Here is a 16,806-nt window from a genome sequence, read left to right on the forward strand (position 1 = left end):
AGATAGGGGAAGCGTATCAATAGCCGTTATAGCGAACTTCATGCACCCATTTTGATGATTTTATTTTTGTTGGGTTTGCATGCAACTTAAGTGCTTATGGCTATAGGTAGTAGCAATGCACACTCATCCATTATGTGCGCAAGGGTCAAAAAGTGCACAGTTCAATTTGTCGTGCGCAATAAGTACCAATAAAAGTGGATGTTAAAAAATGAACAGTTAATGGTACATGTGAAATTTATTAATGAACTTTTAGTTAGTAAATGGGAGATAATTGAAAGGTTGGTTATGCAAGGAGTGAATGGACGGTAACTATACTCTTCCCCTACAACTAAAGGAGATTTCACACAGATCATCAAAATTTCTACAAAATCATTATATGTATATATAATTTTGTTTAAAATTAAATTATTTAATATTTAAAAATAAATATACATAAATTGCAGGGTTGACCATCAAATTTGTGACTTACAAAATGAGCAGGTGCAAATAAATATTAAAGTACGTACAGCATACAAAAAGAATCGTCGTAGCAGGAAAAGCAATGGATTATATTGATCGCGGTCATACTAATTTTTCTTTAAATAACTTAAGAATACGCAGTCAAACCTGAGTAGGTGGGTAGTGGTAGATGCCCCACAAAAATGTTATAAATATAAACAAACAAAGACGCCAGCTAAGATGGTCAGGTCAGTGCTTGGATAAGTTCCAATCTCAAAGTTAAACTTTTTAACACATAAGAAAGATGGAACGAGGCTATGCCATTTGGCACGCACATCCTATTTAACTTAATCTTAGAAACATAACTATGGAAACCAAGAAAATGGAGGACAAACGAATGCCATGTGAAACCCTAATTGAAAATGAATCCATAGACACAGAGATACAAAAGAGACAATCCATGAATGAAAAAGCATCCAATTAGATCGCTATTTGAAAAATAATATTTCATTAGAAAGTTAACCAGAGAATCAGATTATAAACTCTAAATTCTTTAGAAGGAATGACTCGTCCCTTAAATTTAAGATTTTAAGGAGCCCCAAACTTTAACGAAGAAATTTGGATATGTCGCTAGCTCTTATAACTTGCATATATTAAAAAATTCAATGCTTAGATGACAAAATGTCACTGTATGGTTACCTTATGTTTGCATATATCGGACAGTTTTAAGGTGCAATATAATGGTGAATGCAGCCAGGCTCTGCCAATTTTCAGACAAATGACACCCAAGAAGTCACTGTATAGTTAAATTATATTTGCATATATTGGACAGTTTAAGGTGCCATATATTGGCATAGTAGATGCAGCCAGGCTGCCAATTTAGAAAAAGAATAAGATGACAAAATGTCTTGTAAAGTTAAATTATGTTTGCATATATTGGACAGTTTAAGGTGCGATATATTGGCATAGTAGATGCAGCCAGGCTGCCAATTTTCAAATAAAAAAACAAAGATGCCAAAATGTCACAGTAGAGTTAAATTATGTTCGCATATATTGGACAGTCTAAGGTGCAATATCTTGGCATAGTAGATAGCCCCAGGCTGCCAGTTTTACAAAAAATAAGATGCCAAAATGTCACTGTATAGTTAAATTGTGTTTCCATATAATGGACAGATTTAAGGTGTAATATATCTTGGCATGGTTAATGCAACCAGGCTGCCAATTGTCAAAAAAATAACTCTAAAGTGCAACAATAATATCTGTTACAACATTGGTGCATGAGAAAAGGCCAAATTTAGGCATGGGAGAAAACCTGTCAGCATGAGAGGCAAAAAGCGAGTACATTATTCATCTCGAAGCATAAACCTCAAGCCAAACTTCTGAAACTCAATATTATCTTCCATGACATCAAGTAATTATGCTATCATATAAGAATATAGGATTGCAAATGGACTGCTCACATTTTTTCTCCTGACGAAACTGTAAAATATTCATCTCTGCCAATACCTCATTCCGTGAATGGCCAGAATTTACATGATTTTGTCACCAGCACAAAGTGGTGTTTTATAATAGGAACCTAAAAATAATTGGATCTCATCTAATAAAATCAGTTGGGCATACTCAGCCCAGTGAGAATAAAATCTCTAAAATTACATACACAACTGCAATGCTCTCCACACACTTTGCAGATTACACTAACCTTCTAATCAGGTGTACTGTGTTTTCTCATGTCACTCTTATAGATTCTTAGGTTGAATGCAAGCCGACTCATAGATAAGAAGTTACAACTAAAAATAATTATATAACTCTTACATAATAGTGCAGTTGCACTTTGAATTAATAGTTGGGGGTTTCAGAGTGTCAGCACTCTCTGGATTAGTTACAACATGCATCACTGGTTCCTGATTCTTCAAATTGGTCTCGATATTACAAGATGGAGCTTGAAGGTGAGCTGCTGTTTGCCTTGACTTTATCTTGTGAAATTTTGAAGTCCGTCGTCCTGAAGCTCTAGCACATGAATTTCTGTGATCTGTTTCAGTCTTCCCCACAATGGTGACCATGGGTCGGAGAACTTCAGTTGATGAACAATTTTCCTTCTCCATGGCAATAGTTGCAGCCTTATAGACAAGACTGTGGACTATAGAGCTGCAGAACAATATGGTATCTGTAGCTTCTTCCAGGGTGAGACTTCTCGAGAGACCTCTTGGAGCATCAGCCTTGATATTGTTTTCCTCTGCAAAATGTTAAGTAATATAATATTATGACATACATCTGCATTATACTGATTCTCAACCAAACATGATGGTAAAGTAAACTGCAGGTATTCATTAAGCATTTGCTATTCTCAAAAATCCTAGTTTCAGTGAGTGCTATTCCTGTCTAAAGTGCTGGTTAAAAAAGACATCAGAAAATACTATAACTACTAAAAAAAATAACAATTCATGTGAAATGAACTTCAAAGGATCATTAATGGTATGCTATGATGTCATATAGCAGCATGAAAAATTATCTTTCTGCATTATGCAACTTTTGGACTAACACCAGACAGCCTCTTAAGAGGCTTTTTGGTTGGTAGCGCAATCATAAAAGGTAGATGAACTATCAAATGGCATCCTCACAGTTTGTTTATTTTTATCAATATGATTTTTGTATGGCTCCATCACCATGAGTCAATGGTTACAGTTTCGTTTGCACTGAAAATAAGAAATTAGAATAATCTATAAACTAATTGTCAACTTGCAATAAACAAGACAAAATCTTTGTTATCCTATTGAAAATTTGGCTCCCAGAAATATTCTTAAGCCAGAGCTCCAGCTTAACATTACCACCCAACAAGAGGAATCACCTGTCTTCTTCACACAAAGCACACTTAACTTTGTCTATATCAACAGTAAGAAAATTTGCATTGTAATAGCAAGCACTCATAAATATAGGAAGCTGCTCCAACATTTCTCACTGTCTTCTATCACCTTATGCATTTTATGTAACTTCTACTTTGAAGAAGTACTGCAGGGGACAACCATGTTTTAAAACTAAATTTGTGCTCCTTCACTATCCTACCTAGACTCAATATTGGTTCATCTAATAACTGACCTGGAATTAGTCTAAGATATGTCGAGGAGAATGCTTAGTGAGAAATTCTAGATTAAAATCTAATATTAACCAAATTTGTGTCCTTGACATGGAATTTTAAAATAGTCGAGGACTCAAAACCATTCAATTTGTCATATTGGTTATATTCTGCTGGGCAGGACTGGTGATATTAAGAATGTAATTTTTTGGAAATCTGCCCAATGTGGATTCACTTCACAAGTTTACCAATGAATAGTGTTAAAAGAATTTTCTGGTGCTAAATGCTAATAGATTGCTAGTGATGTCTACTACCTCTCAATGTCTGTCATACAAATTATATTTACAAATTCAATCGAGAGCTACAGAGAAAAATGCCCCATTTCTGTCTACTACAAACTGTCAATGAGCTTCCTAAACTCAAGAAGCATGTGTCTACAACCATATAAAAGTCCTGGGCTTCTACACATTCCCATTCTTACTGGACTTCATTTCACATATATTAAAACGTAAATGAGAAACCCAAACAGTTTACCCTCTACTTGCTTGAAACTACATAAAATGTATGTCTATGTTTTAAGATCAATGGAAGGATTGAATATATATATAATTTAATAAACTGCCAACGATAGAACATGAGGTTTTCACAGGGCATATGATTGAGTGAGAAAAGCTTCTGCAGGAAACTGTGTACAAGTTGTCAATGAAATTCCTAAACTTGAAATGCAGGTCTTTTTACCATTCCATTTGTATAATTCCCAACGATTATTTTTCATGTGTCTTCTTACCATTCCATCTGTATAATTCCCAACAATTACTTTTAGGTCCTGGACCTCTATCCATTCCCATTCTTACTGGACTTTCACACATATTAATATGTAATTAAAGAACCAAAACAGTTTACTGTCTACTTGTTTGAAACTATACAAAATGTATGAGCATATTTGAAGATCATTGGAAATTTGGAAGGATCAAATTATCTATATTATTATTATTTAATAACCGTCAACATAGAACATGAGATTTTTACAGTCCATGTGAGTGGAAGTGAAAAGCTTCTTGAAAAAACTTGCATAATTCCCAACATTTTACTTTTTTTGGTCCTGGATCCCCTACACATTCCCATTCTTACCGAACTTCATTTCACACATATTAAAACGTAATTAAGGAACCAAAACAGTTTATTCTCCACTTGTTTGAAACTATATAAAATGTTTGAAGATCAATGGAAGGACCAAATTATCCATATTCATTATTATTTAATAACTGTCAACATAGCACATGTAATTTTACACAGTTTTTTGCAGAAGCATTTCTCACTCGAAACTGTCAACATACCCAACTTGCAGACTAAGAACAAGATAGGCATCCTTCACATGGAATATATTAAATTTATAAAGCATTGAAGAAACTCAAAGAAAAGGTGACAGACATACAGAAAAACAGGTAAAAATAAACAGTGTATATGTGTCTGTGTGTGTTTGAACTTTGTATAAGGTATCTATCTATTTATATATATGTTTTGCCAGACGCCAATGCTCCCTGTGGGATGCCTACTAGTCTCAGCCAAACCAGTCAACCCACAGGAGGCTTGCCCCAGATCTGTGTTATGCTATAAAGCACTGTGGAGATGTGTGATAACCTTATTGGCCACAAGATCCTCTGACAGCCCATCATTTGAAGATGCTGTGGAATTACAAGGGGAACGAAGCTCCTGATAAAAACAATTATTTTAAAAAGTCAAAACTGTTTAAAGGGGGTAAAATCTAGAAATATTACCTTTAAAAAGAGTATCAAATCTTAAAGACAATAATCTTTATTGTCCTATGGGGGTTTATTGTTATAATAGAGGATTCTGGGTTATGCCAGTCAAGCTTTGAAACAGGGTAGCTGTAGCATTAAGGCTCCAACCTTTATGATAGACCACAGACTTCAAAATTAAGCTTTTGAAAGAAACTGATATAGCAAACTTTGTCGTGTAGCTCGCTCAATCAGGGACCCCAACCCTAGAGTCTATAATTTATATGTTGAATGGATTGCAAAAACTAACACAGCCACAAGACATTTTAAGATCAAAGACAATTTCCATCAAAATAAATGTCTTGGCAGTGTTTCATGTTAAACTTAAACCATCTTAATTGTAACTCTGTTTATCTCCACACAAAAAATAAATAAAAAATGCAATGGAAATAAAAAACATGAAAGAAATAACTACTCTTGAAAATGTACTTCTGGAACATACCCTGAGAAACATGGGTAGATTCCTCCTTAGAACCGTCTGCCTGAGGATGGTTTGGAAACATATCTTGGCTCTGGCCATTCTCTTCGGATGTGGATGGAAAAGAAGGCTCTGTTGGAATCTCTATAGAATTCTGCTCAGTATGAGAAGCAGTAACCTCATTTTGACAACACTTATCAGTATCGTTCAAGTTATTGAAACATCCTCCCTCGGCAATGTTCTGTTCATTTGGAACAACTAAATCTGATGAAAACTGCACACAACAATCATTGTCTGCGGTTTTTCTATCTTGCTCATGACCTTGTGCTTCTGCCTGCTTCTTGTCTACAATTCCATCCTCACCTAGTTGTTCAGAACAGGAGCAACTATTCTCACAATTTTCAGTACATACATCCTGCCAGTCCTGAGTTTCCATGTTTGAAACTATATCAGATGGACAGCACTGTCCTTCTGTTGTAATTTTCAATACAAGATTTTCATTGATATTTGAATCCATTTCTGTGAGTAGTGGGTTGTTTTGCGAAATTGAAACTGACTCAATAAAATTATTTCTTGTAATACTCTCTGGTGTGCCACTTTGATGTCTTCTTCCAGGTTCTTCAGATGGGGCAGATGTAGTATGCTCTAAAGCTCTTGATTGCATCCAACTTGAACTTTCAAAAACATCTATAAAGGAATCACCAACTTCTGTTGCAGCATTCTCACCATGGTCTGGAATTTGAAATGTGTCATTCTGTACTCGCATTGCTGAATTAGTCATGCCAGAAGGCACTTTGGTGTTAGAGCTCATTGCAGGGTTATCTATCTCTAGTTTCCTAACACTCATTTGACGTATTAACCTTATCTCTGATTGTTTTGAGCAAGCATCAGAAGATTGTGAAGTTGAGGCATTCTCCTCGCACCTTATGCTCTTCAAATCATTTAGAGATCGTCTGAGACGCAAACCCTCCTCCCGCAGATCAGCAGTATTCACAACTTTTGAATGCACAACCGGCCACTTGCAACTGTTTGCCCTGCTCAAACAATTCATTGAAACTGAAGACACACGTGAAAGTTCCCCCTTACTCTCCAAAGAAACTTTTCCATGTGTGTCCTGCAAGTGTATACCTGTGATACATCGAAGATCATCTCTAATCCCAGCTTTTTTAGTTCCCTCCTCCCCTATTAATTTAGACACACTCTCCTGCTGCTTAGCCTCTGTAAAGTTATTTGGAAAAATTTGATTTTCAATCTTTCCAACAGATTCAATAAGGTTGCTCTCTTCCAGGTATCTTGGTTCAATATTCTCGGCTTGTTTTGATGGAAATGGACCAATTTCAGCATCTTGTTTTTCAGCAGATTTAGGAATAGATGACTCTTGCCCAGAGGTACAGTTAAATTTCTGCACAGTACCAGTGTCTAAATCACTTAGCAGAGAAGCCTGAAGATATCTCCGGGTGCCATTGTTATCTCTTTTGAGGATAGAATTCTTTCCTGGAACATCCACTTGAATATCCACAAATGTGCCATCTGCAGAGTCATCAACAATATTTCGGGCAAATTCGTTTCTATGAGAATCTGATTCACCGACCTTAGCATTAACCATGCCAGCCACATGATCATTGAGTATAGTAGAGCCAATAGCATCATTGTGATTGCAATCAGATAAACCATTATTTATGACATTGGGTAGGCTCTTCACCTTCATATCCACAACCACCTTTCCATTTTTCCAATAATCCAAGTCACTTGACTTCATTTCAGAAAAGCTATAATCCTTGTGTGCATCAAGGTGGATGTCTGTGGTGACAGAGATACTCCCAGTGACATCATGGTCAGGACCATCCTCTTGCTGCCCATCAATACCTGGGGAGCGAGTCTTGGAATCTGTATGTTTTACTTCTATCTTATCAACAACTAATACATCCTCTTGAACATGGGGAAATGAACTTTTTTCCCATTCACTTCCTGCATCATCTTGATCATGCTCACTTCCTTCAATGTCAGGCATGACACTTGCACCATGCTCAGAGCTCGCATTACTGCTTGTGGTCATTGAAGAGTTCATGGAATATGTCCTGCGTTGTATGCTACTTGCTTTGTTGGCATAAAATGATGTAGCTGGTGCACTAGACAGTAAGGGCCTGAACATACTTTGAGAATTTCGACGAACATCCTGCAAATAGGCATAAATTAAAACCAAAAAAAAAAAGAGCAGCTGCATTGCATCTCTTAATATTTATTGCCTACTATAACTAGCCAAGGACATGAATCATATATTCCTTTACTAGTGTGGCAGCAAAAAGTGGACTTTTACCCAAAAGCTAAAGTCTTTGGTATGTGGAAAAAAGGAGTTAGAAAAACAGTTTTGCTTCCACTTTATAAAACTGTTTTTAGTCTATGCAGAAGAAAATTATTTATCAGACAAAAGTCTATGTTAATAGCAAAATATGCATAATGATGATTCTGTGTGTATGGCAGCGAAGTATGAAATGACCAAAATGGTTTTGGAGCCAAATACACAAATTATCACACAAGGTGATAGATCAGAATATATGGAGGGTTATATAGATCAGAGAATAATGAAAAAACTTCCTATGCAAGTGCATGCAATATTAACATTTATTGAAAATAACCATTGCCTGGAATACACAATTGTTAAGCCTGGGATTCCACTGTTACCAGCATTAAGGAACTTATGTCCAAATGCTTAAAATTATGTGAAGCAGGTGGAAATACCCACTACACATCATTACATCAGCCATTATTAAGTCTTTCTATAACAACAATTTTTTATGATATCAAAATCTTTGTAAGTTGTAAATAACATCTCAGAATTTCAGTTTATGCAATACAACAAAGAAGTACAATGCAAATTCGTCAGAGGACCAGAAGTAAGAAATAGTAAATGCACTTAACTTCAAAACATAAAATATAGGTATGCAGTCAAGACCAGGTAGCCTGCAAGATCACTAAAAGCTTAAAAACTCATCACTGTAGAATATAATACATACTGTTTGGCGCCCTGCAGAATCAAAGGATCTCTTTGGTGCAGAGCTCATTGAGATGTTAGCCATTGCTGTTGATCTTGTGGATCGATTGGAGAATGACTGAATTTTGCTGTGTGGATATGGTTCCTGTTTTCTTGTTACTTGCCGACCCAAAACACCTACGGTACTTGTTCTTCTCTTCCCTGAAAATGTAGATTGAACGGAATCCATCTCATCTTCACATGATGAAACAGCAGAGCCCTTACTTTGGGAGCTAAAACGGTCCCGTTCATGGCTATTTGAAGAGCTAGCACTTCTAGAAACTGTTGGAGACACAGACTGACGCCTTGTTCCAGACTCTATTCCATGCCCTGATGCAGGAGATGACCCACGCTTTGAGACAGGAGATAATCCACGTCTTGATGCAGGAGATGACCCTCTTGTGCTCGATGTTGGACGATCACTTATAGATGTACGAAGATTTGGAGGTGGCTCTGCTGCAAATTCAGGATTATTTGAGTGCCAAGACTGCAACTTAGGGGAGGAAGAGCTACCACGGATTGCTTTCCCTGATGATGATCCACCTTTTGCTACTACACTACCTGAACCAATGCTAGATCTCCTAAGTGTTGGAGTAGTTGACCTTATAGGTGGTGTGGAAGGCTTGGAAGTGGCTGTAGAGACCCTCACAGAAGGTGTTAATGACCGCAGAGTGGGACTCACACTTGCACTTGGGCCTGGAGATGCCCTACGTTTTGAGTATGTATTAACACTGCTTGAACCAGGTGATGGGCTTGATCGCCGTGGACTAGCACTACTTCGACCAGCCCTAGAACTACTTTCGCTCTGAAACAGAAAAAAAAGTAATCTGATAAGAGCTAAATGGCAAAGCACATTTCAATATAACAAACAAAAAAGCCCCTATCAACCAATGGGCTACTCATCAAACAACTTGCCCAGCTATTATTAAATTTGTAAAAGGTAAAAGCTTCTTCTAAGACTGCAACAATACAACATAACAATCTCTCACTCAATAATAGACACCATCTTTGAGTGTTAAAAAGTAATACATGTTGCTAATTATCGACACATTAAAAAGAATGTTTCTATTCTCCCTTTCCCTATAATAGCCATCATGCTTCTATCTTTGATGTTGATATCCCATTAATTACCAAATTCCCTAATATTGCATATTCCAAAACACTCACCCTCAATGGTCCTGGTATGCGAATTGGTTGACTTTGAGGTCGGCCTCTCTGTGAAATGCTGACAGGTGAAGTCCTCTCATCCAATGATGGAAATAGAGGCGTGTCTGGAGGAGTCAGGAGCCTGTATTCATATTGCAAAAATAACATACTGATTATTGAAAGGCAACTTGTCAGTTAAGAAATCATCGTCAAAGCCAAATAACACTTTCTGTAGCCAAGTATTTGAAATTTCATGATTAAAAACCCATGTCTATCAGGCCATCAGTTGTGTCATAGATGCTCTGATTGAAGGAAATGTTAAAAAGGGGACTTGTTCAAAAACCCTTGGAGATTATCAAGCAGATGCAACTGGTAGATGTGCTTTCGGCAATGTTCCCCCATCCAACACAAATTTGTAGTGAGTGATATACTCTTTCCAGCATTTCAAATAATAAAAAAGTGTTTGTGGTGAAAATTAAGCCATAAACACAAGTCTGCCGTAATTGTATGGGATGAAACCATTTATAACTTCCAAAGCAGACACCCGGTTACCAGTTGCAACTCCAGTCTCTATAAAATTTCATGCATTAGAGGGGTTCAAAGCTCAGATTGGATAAGCATGTCGTATAAGGTGTCCTTGGAGACAAAAATCAGAAAGCTATATTTTTGGCAGGAAAAAATGTATTTTTTAATACTATCCTGTTCTTGAAAAGTGTCTGTTATTTGACTGGGAATATGATGTCATCCTAAGAAAAGGGAAAGAGCACTAATGTATTTTGAAAATTGAAGGAACATAAAGCTACTTCATTATTACTATTTTGCTGAGAATTGGAGGATCCCAAACGATAAAAGCTCCATTTACTTGCGCGAAACAAAAACCATAGCCATCAGCATTATTTAAAAGTTTATAATATCTTTTCTTTAAATCATGTCAATGTCTGTGGCGTACTTGGCCTACAAACTGATTAACTACAGAAAAGATAAGAATTTCTCTTTTTACAGACATATACCCTCCTTTTCACCTCTAAATGGCCTTACAATTTCATGAGAATAATCTATTTTACAACAGTATGTCCATATTTTTCTCAAGCCCATTGACGAGTTTTTCGTTGTTTTTTTCATAGAATCGCCTATGGCTTATTATGTACACCCAGTTCAGAACTTAAAGTGATTACGGCTAGGCTAATTTGTGAAAAGAATCGACCTAGTTTTCAAAGTCCAATAGTGTGGGATTAAATTTAAAAGCGTTTGTCATACTTAGATTGAATGTGAAAAGAAGTGAAGGGATGACTGTAACTGGATTGCAACCCATTGCCCGCACCTCTATAGAATCCTGGCTAATATGTCAGTTGCAAATAAAAAATAGAATTCACTACAGTGGTTGCATTTGTCCAGCAACGGGAAATGGCGAACCTTTATCATCTCAAGGGACAATGTTTACAAACCCTCGACATCTATCGAGTTCTGTAATCCTTTCTTTTGTGGGATAGTTTTAGAAATCGTCAGCTTCATGTTTTCAAAAAAAATCAAAATAAGGATGGTTATAAGCCATATACTTACTCAGACCTATGCCAAAGTTCGATTTTTTCACAAACTTTGAGCAACCAAAGAAAAGGGTACTGGTGTTTTGCAAAACGACATAAGCCCAAATATAAGAGAGAGACTAACCAGTCATAATCATTTTTGTCAGCATCATTGTTCATCAAATCATTACTCTCTCGGTTAACAGGAGTTGAGATACTAAGTCTGAAGTCTGATAAGCCCCTCAATTTCAAAGCTGCATCCATACCATCATGATGTTAATTCTCAATTCTAAAATACTACATTTCTCTACAAACGACATCATTCACTATCCAACAACCCAAAAAATACAGAAGGAGATAAGAGGGGTCCGAAACTACATATGGATTCATCACTGTCATCTCCGGAATGATGCAAGAAATTGTCCTTTTCTTTTGTTTGCATATCCTGGAATAATGCAAGCTCATCTTCCTGATCCCTGTCGTTTAGTGCACTCTCCACACTTCGCCCCCTTCTATGTCTTTCCCTCACAGGCGAACGCCTCAAAACTGGGGGAGGAGCCATTTTCTCCACTCTTTTGCAAGTCACAAATCAGCTGGACGAAGAATTTCCCAAATCCATTTCATATGTTCTAACTAGAAATCATTGCCCTGATTCGTGGTTTTCCTGCACACCCTGGATAGAAACTAAACCCTGTCGATCGGAAACGTCCTCAAAAATTGCAAATGTATAAATCAGCTGGATGTAACCGGAGGAAGCTCAATAATGCCCTCTCACACCAATCAACCAATATGATTTCCAACAAACGCCGAATCCTAAAACTGCCCCATTTTCCAAAATGCCGGGTAAACTGTCCATTCAGAAGATGCCCAATTTATTACCTCAACATTGTGAATCACCATAGAATTTCCGGAGCTCAAAACTTAGCAGTATAGGACTACCAACATTCCGAAACTGCTGAGAATCCAGATTTGATGTCCCGAAACCTGCCAGTGAACACTGAAATTAGCGGAATGTTACCTAAACACTCTCACAGACAAGCCTAAAACTGTCAATCGACTTGATATCCATACATTGGAATGAAAACCGATGAACCCCAAAACTGCCAATCCGGTCGAATTGTGAGCCTAAAACTGTCTACCTAAAATGCCGTTGAATACACCCACATACAGATATAGCCTTGAACTAAAAACTCCTGCAGCCGCCTTGTCATCTGGTATGTAACCCAACCGACCTGTTTTCTTTCCTGTGCACAGCTGTAAGCATATATTCCTCCAGATGGTCTTTGATTCTCATTCCACTCATCTCTTTTTCCCTTTGCATAAGTCCTGCCCACCTTGAGCTCAATAAAATATTTCAACAGTGCAATTGTATAAGCAGATCTGGGACAATCTACCCCGCTCAAAGCTTGAAAATCTAGATCCGAGCAGATCAAAGGCCAAGCTTTCATCTTTTACATCTCCATCTCTATCTTCCCCAAAACTCCAGTCCTCGCTTCCTTTTCCTTTAGCCTTGCCGAGCTGTCTACCACAATTTTCGCCCTTTTAGTAAAGAAAGAGTGAGAATCCATTATCCTGGCAGCTGTATAAGCATTTTAGCTATTTCTTGACTTACCCAACTAAACCGACCTTGAGTAGGAAGCTCCGAAGCAGGCAGCCAGCAAGCTTTTGGAGTAATCGTAAGTCGAGAGTACCAACAAATGCAAGCATTCATATATTGATCGCTCGTTTAAAGTGCGAGTTTCACTACCATTTCAGTGTACCAAATGGGTGCCAAGAGGACTAGAAAAAGAGAATATGTTTATTTTGTTTTGGAAGCTGGATATGCTGAATAAACAACGCCACATTATTCAGTGTCTTGCTTTAACTGTCCTGCAGTCTACATCGAAATTAATTATATGACACGTTAAAAGTTGGCACTTTGATTGGCCTCTTTGAGAAGCAATTTTAGTCAAGACAAGATTACAAGGGGAATATCAAGGGAATAAAATCATTTTCTATTACTGATATTTGTAATTAAATGAATATTGGAAAATTATATGAAAGAGACAATAAATTTATATTTGGAAGTTATCATTAAAACAAATATTGATGTTGTGTGAAATTTGATTATTTAGGTCAAAAATAGATGTTTTTGGTTTACTTTCAATTTTGGATTTCACATAGCTAAAAAAATTCATGTGGATAAAATTGGTATCTCTTGAGAATTTGGGCTCCATGTTGATCAGATTTGCATATCTCAAAGAATAAAATCATTTTCCACATAAATGTAGGGTGATTGAATAAATGTAAATAATAACCACGTAATTAATTTAAATTAGAGATTCAATGTTTGTAATTAAATGAAAAAATAGAAGTTAAGTGAGAGGGATAATAAATTTAGATTTGGAAGTTGTTATGGTACAAAATAAATGTTGATGTCATGTGAAATCTAATTATTTAAACACACAAAATAAGATTTTTTTGGCCTACTTTCAACTTTGGGTTTTATAGTTGTATAAATTTGTGTAGATCAAATTTGCATCTCTCGAGGTCAATCTCAAGTAGCTCAAGATTGACCTAATTTGCAAGATAAGTTTAGCTAATTATGGACCCTTACAACATGTGTCACCTCAATTTCTAATATTTAGAGATGAGTAAGAACAATTGCTATTTAGAAATATCTTAGAGATATTGTTGAATTGTGAGGGTCCATGTTGAATTGTGAGGGTCCAAGTTTCCTCAATCAACCCCCTTATGAACCAACTTTACAACCTTGGGCAAATGTTTGAAGACACCATTCTCAAGCATATAATTGTATTATATGTAGATATCAATGCAATGCATTCCTTAGTAGAGCTCAAAATCAATGTTCCTAGAATGATTTCTCTATATAGTTTGCTTGATTTTTGAATTATTCTTGGATCATGACAAATATCTTTAAATCCTAATCAATGACAAGAAGTTGTGCAAACATTTATCAATTCAACAACTAGTGAAAAGGGTGAAAGATGATAATTTGAATTTTGGATCAATCTCAAGCAACTCAAATTGAACCCAAATATTACATGGTTGGCTTTGGGACAAGGAACTACGGATCCCCAAGATGCAGCTTAAATGTATGGACATGTGTTTAATAGTAGATGCAATAAATGGCTAATGATGATGAATATGTGGGAATGGGTGTAATTAGGGATGTCATAAATGAAAGGAAGCAAGGTATGTGAAAATGCTTCCTACATTACTATTCTAAGGAGAGCATTATTCAAATTTTATTTTTTTAAGAATCACAAAAAGTATAAACACATTTAAAAGCATAAACTAAATAATATATACCATAATATAGATGTGCATGGGGAAAACGTTTTTAGGAGAAAAAACCTGCACTCTAAAGTAGCTCAATCTATTATTTAATGAACCATAGTTACTTACAATAGGCTTGCAGAGCAAACTTTCACAAGAGTATCACCAACCAAAGATCTACATGAATTCTTATAACTTATCTCAAGTGCATAATATATAGGAGATATAAAATTTAAAACCATCAAATGGTTACTAGAAATCCATAAGCTAAAACAAACCAAAATGTGTCACCCAAATTATACCTTGATAAAATATGTCATATGATGTGTTATAACACATAGCATATGTTGTCCAACAAGTTTACTCCCCTTTACATCTCATTTATGCATCAAAAAACTTTTTTATATTTCCTTTGTAAATTTTTGGAGGTCATAACTTATATTCTGATGAGTTGATTGGGCTCCTTGTTTCAACTTGAAGTACAATGAGATATAAGTAATGTTGAACAACTAAGGATCTTTATTTTAGCTAAAAACAACTCTATAGCCCATAAATTATTTTTTCATTTGATATTTTAAAAATCACTTTTTGTAATCTTAAAATTAAGAGTAAGATTTGAAACACCTTTCTCAACATTATCTCACTTGTCGAATGCCTTGCAAGAGAAAAGGATGCATCAACACCATTATCTAATTGTTAGGGATTAAGAGGCCCATAAACTTGTAGCATCACTTAGGTTTTTTGTTCCCACTAGATTTTTTAGTGCATCTACAACATTCTTCAAAGTGTCAACTTGTAGCATCACCCTCCTATCATTTACCATATCATGAACAAAATGGTAGTAGAAATCAGTACTCTTTGTCTATGCATGAAAGGTTGGGTTCTTTTCCAAGCATATGGTACTCTAATTGTCGCAATGAAATATAATGGCTCCTACTTCTAGCCCAAAATTTGAACACACCCTCTTAATTCATATGGATTCCTTACAAGCATGGTTATTTGTCATGTAATATACTTCTATAGTGAACAAATCAATCATAACTATCACTTATTCATCTAACTAATTGCATCACCAAACATAGTGAAAACATATCTATTGGTGGATCGTTGACTGTCAATATCTCTAGCCCAATTTAAATGAGCACAAATCCATGAATGCAAACTAAATATTTTTTCTCTATAGTAAGACAGCACACTTGGGACAATTATCATAGAATCATAAGGGTTAAATTTTTTATCCCTAGATCCCTAGACACAACCCTTCCTTCTGATCTAAGTTTGGACACAATTTTAGAGGTTTTGAGGGCAAGAGCTACTAGCATAAATGAGCCCAACAAAGGTTGTGCAGGTTTACTCTTCCTCCCAAAAGATAAACTCCAGATGGTGAATAGACCAAGTATTCAAAATGTGCATTCCGAGCAGCCCGAATTGAGGGATATTAATAAAGAAAAGGATTGTTTGCAAGCTCAGATAGCCATTGAGCAGTCTAATATCGCAGGGCCTATTAAGATCACTAACGGGTTTGGCAAGTCGGAAACTCAATCATTATTAATAGCTATAGCTCCTACAAGATGTACCCTCATGTCCCTTAATCAGATCAGTAATAGGGATTTTCTCTTGCACTACAAAACTCCAAAATTGTGAGATTCGCAATGTAAAATCATTGAAGAACAACTTCACAGGGTTGTTTCAATGTTTGTTGATGAACAACTGGCACACGAACCGTTTAATCTAGGGATAGAAGACCTTCGCCTAATCTTTGATAACATCGTATCAAAGAACAAGCTTAATGTGAATCCCAATAGCTCCTTTCTAAAGTTGCAAGACATTGGAATAGCGGAGCAGGATCAGGAACAACTTTTTCCAGATCACCTTTCGGTTCCCTTGGAGCAGGATCAGGATCAACTCTCATCAGATCACCTTTCGGTACCCTCTCAAGATCAGCAAGCTTTCCCATCCTCTGAACCCTCAATTTACCAAACAAGATCCAAAACTCCAAAACAGAGTCTAAAACCTAAAGGAAAGGTTGGTAGGCCTCCAAAAAAGAAGAGACTCATAAGAAAGACGAATGAGGAAATCAAAGCAGGCCTACAATCCACTCT

General features: G+C 36.3%; 1 protein-coding gene across 3 annotated transcripts; it reads right to left on the reverse strand.

Annotated features, from left to right (window-relative positions):
- Positions 1 to 1,804: 1,804 nt before the first annotated feature.
- On the reverse strand, positions 1,805 to 13,239 carry LOC131076833 (uncharacterized). 3 transcript variants are annotated; one of them, XM_058014170.2, is made up of 7 exons: positions 13,038 to 13,239; positions 11,804 to 12,943; positions 11,571 to 11,679; positions 9,924 to 10,044; positions 8,740 to 9,561; positions 5,750 to 7,901; positions 1,805 to 2,671 (listed from the first exon to the last, which is right to left on the reverse strand). In XM_058014170.2, the coding sequence occupies exons 2-7, from the start codon at positions 11,985 to 11,987 to the stop codon at positions 2,247 to 2,249; spliced, it is 3,813 nt and encodes a 1,270-aa protein (XP_057870153.2). In that variant the 5' UTR covers positions 11,988 to 12,943; positions 13,038 to 13,239; the 3' UTR covers positions 1,805 to 2,246. The 3 variants fall into 3 exon arrangements, with proteins under 3 accessions (XP_057870153.2, XP_057870154.2, XP_057870152.2); XM_058014171.2 differs by having other exon boundaries at positions 11,804 to 12,409; positions 12,497 to 13,239; XM_058014169.2 differs by having other exon boundaries at positions 11,804 to 13,239.
- Between the last annotated feature and the right edge of the window lie 3,567 nt (positions 13,240 to 16,806).

Source organism: Cryptomeria japonica, chromosome 9, assembly GCF_030272615.1.
Source record: "Cryptomeria japonica chromosome 9, Sugi_1.0, whole genome shotgun sequence".
In the NCBI taxonomy this organism is placed as follows: domain Eukaryota; kingdom Viridiplantae; phylum Streptophyta; class Pinopsida; order Cupressales; family Cupressaceae; genus Cryptomeria; species Cryptomeria japonica.

Coding starts and splice junctions, on each gene's coding strand:
- LOC131076833 (XM_058014170.2), bottom strand. CDS start 11,987: ATGGCTCCTCCCCCAGTTTTGAGGCGTTCGCCTGTGAGGGAAAGACAT. Junction 7,902..8,739: donor ATTCTGCAGGGCGCCAAACA/GTATGTATTATA, acceptor GCCTATTTGCAG/GATGTTCGTCGAAATTCTCA. Junction 2,672..5,749: donor ATCTACCCATGTTTCTCAGG/GTATGTTCCAGA, acceptor AACATTTTGCAG/AGGAAAACAATATCAAGGCT.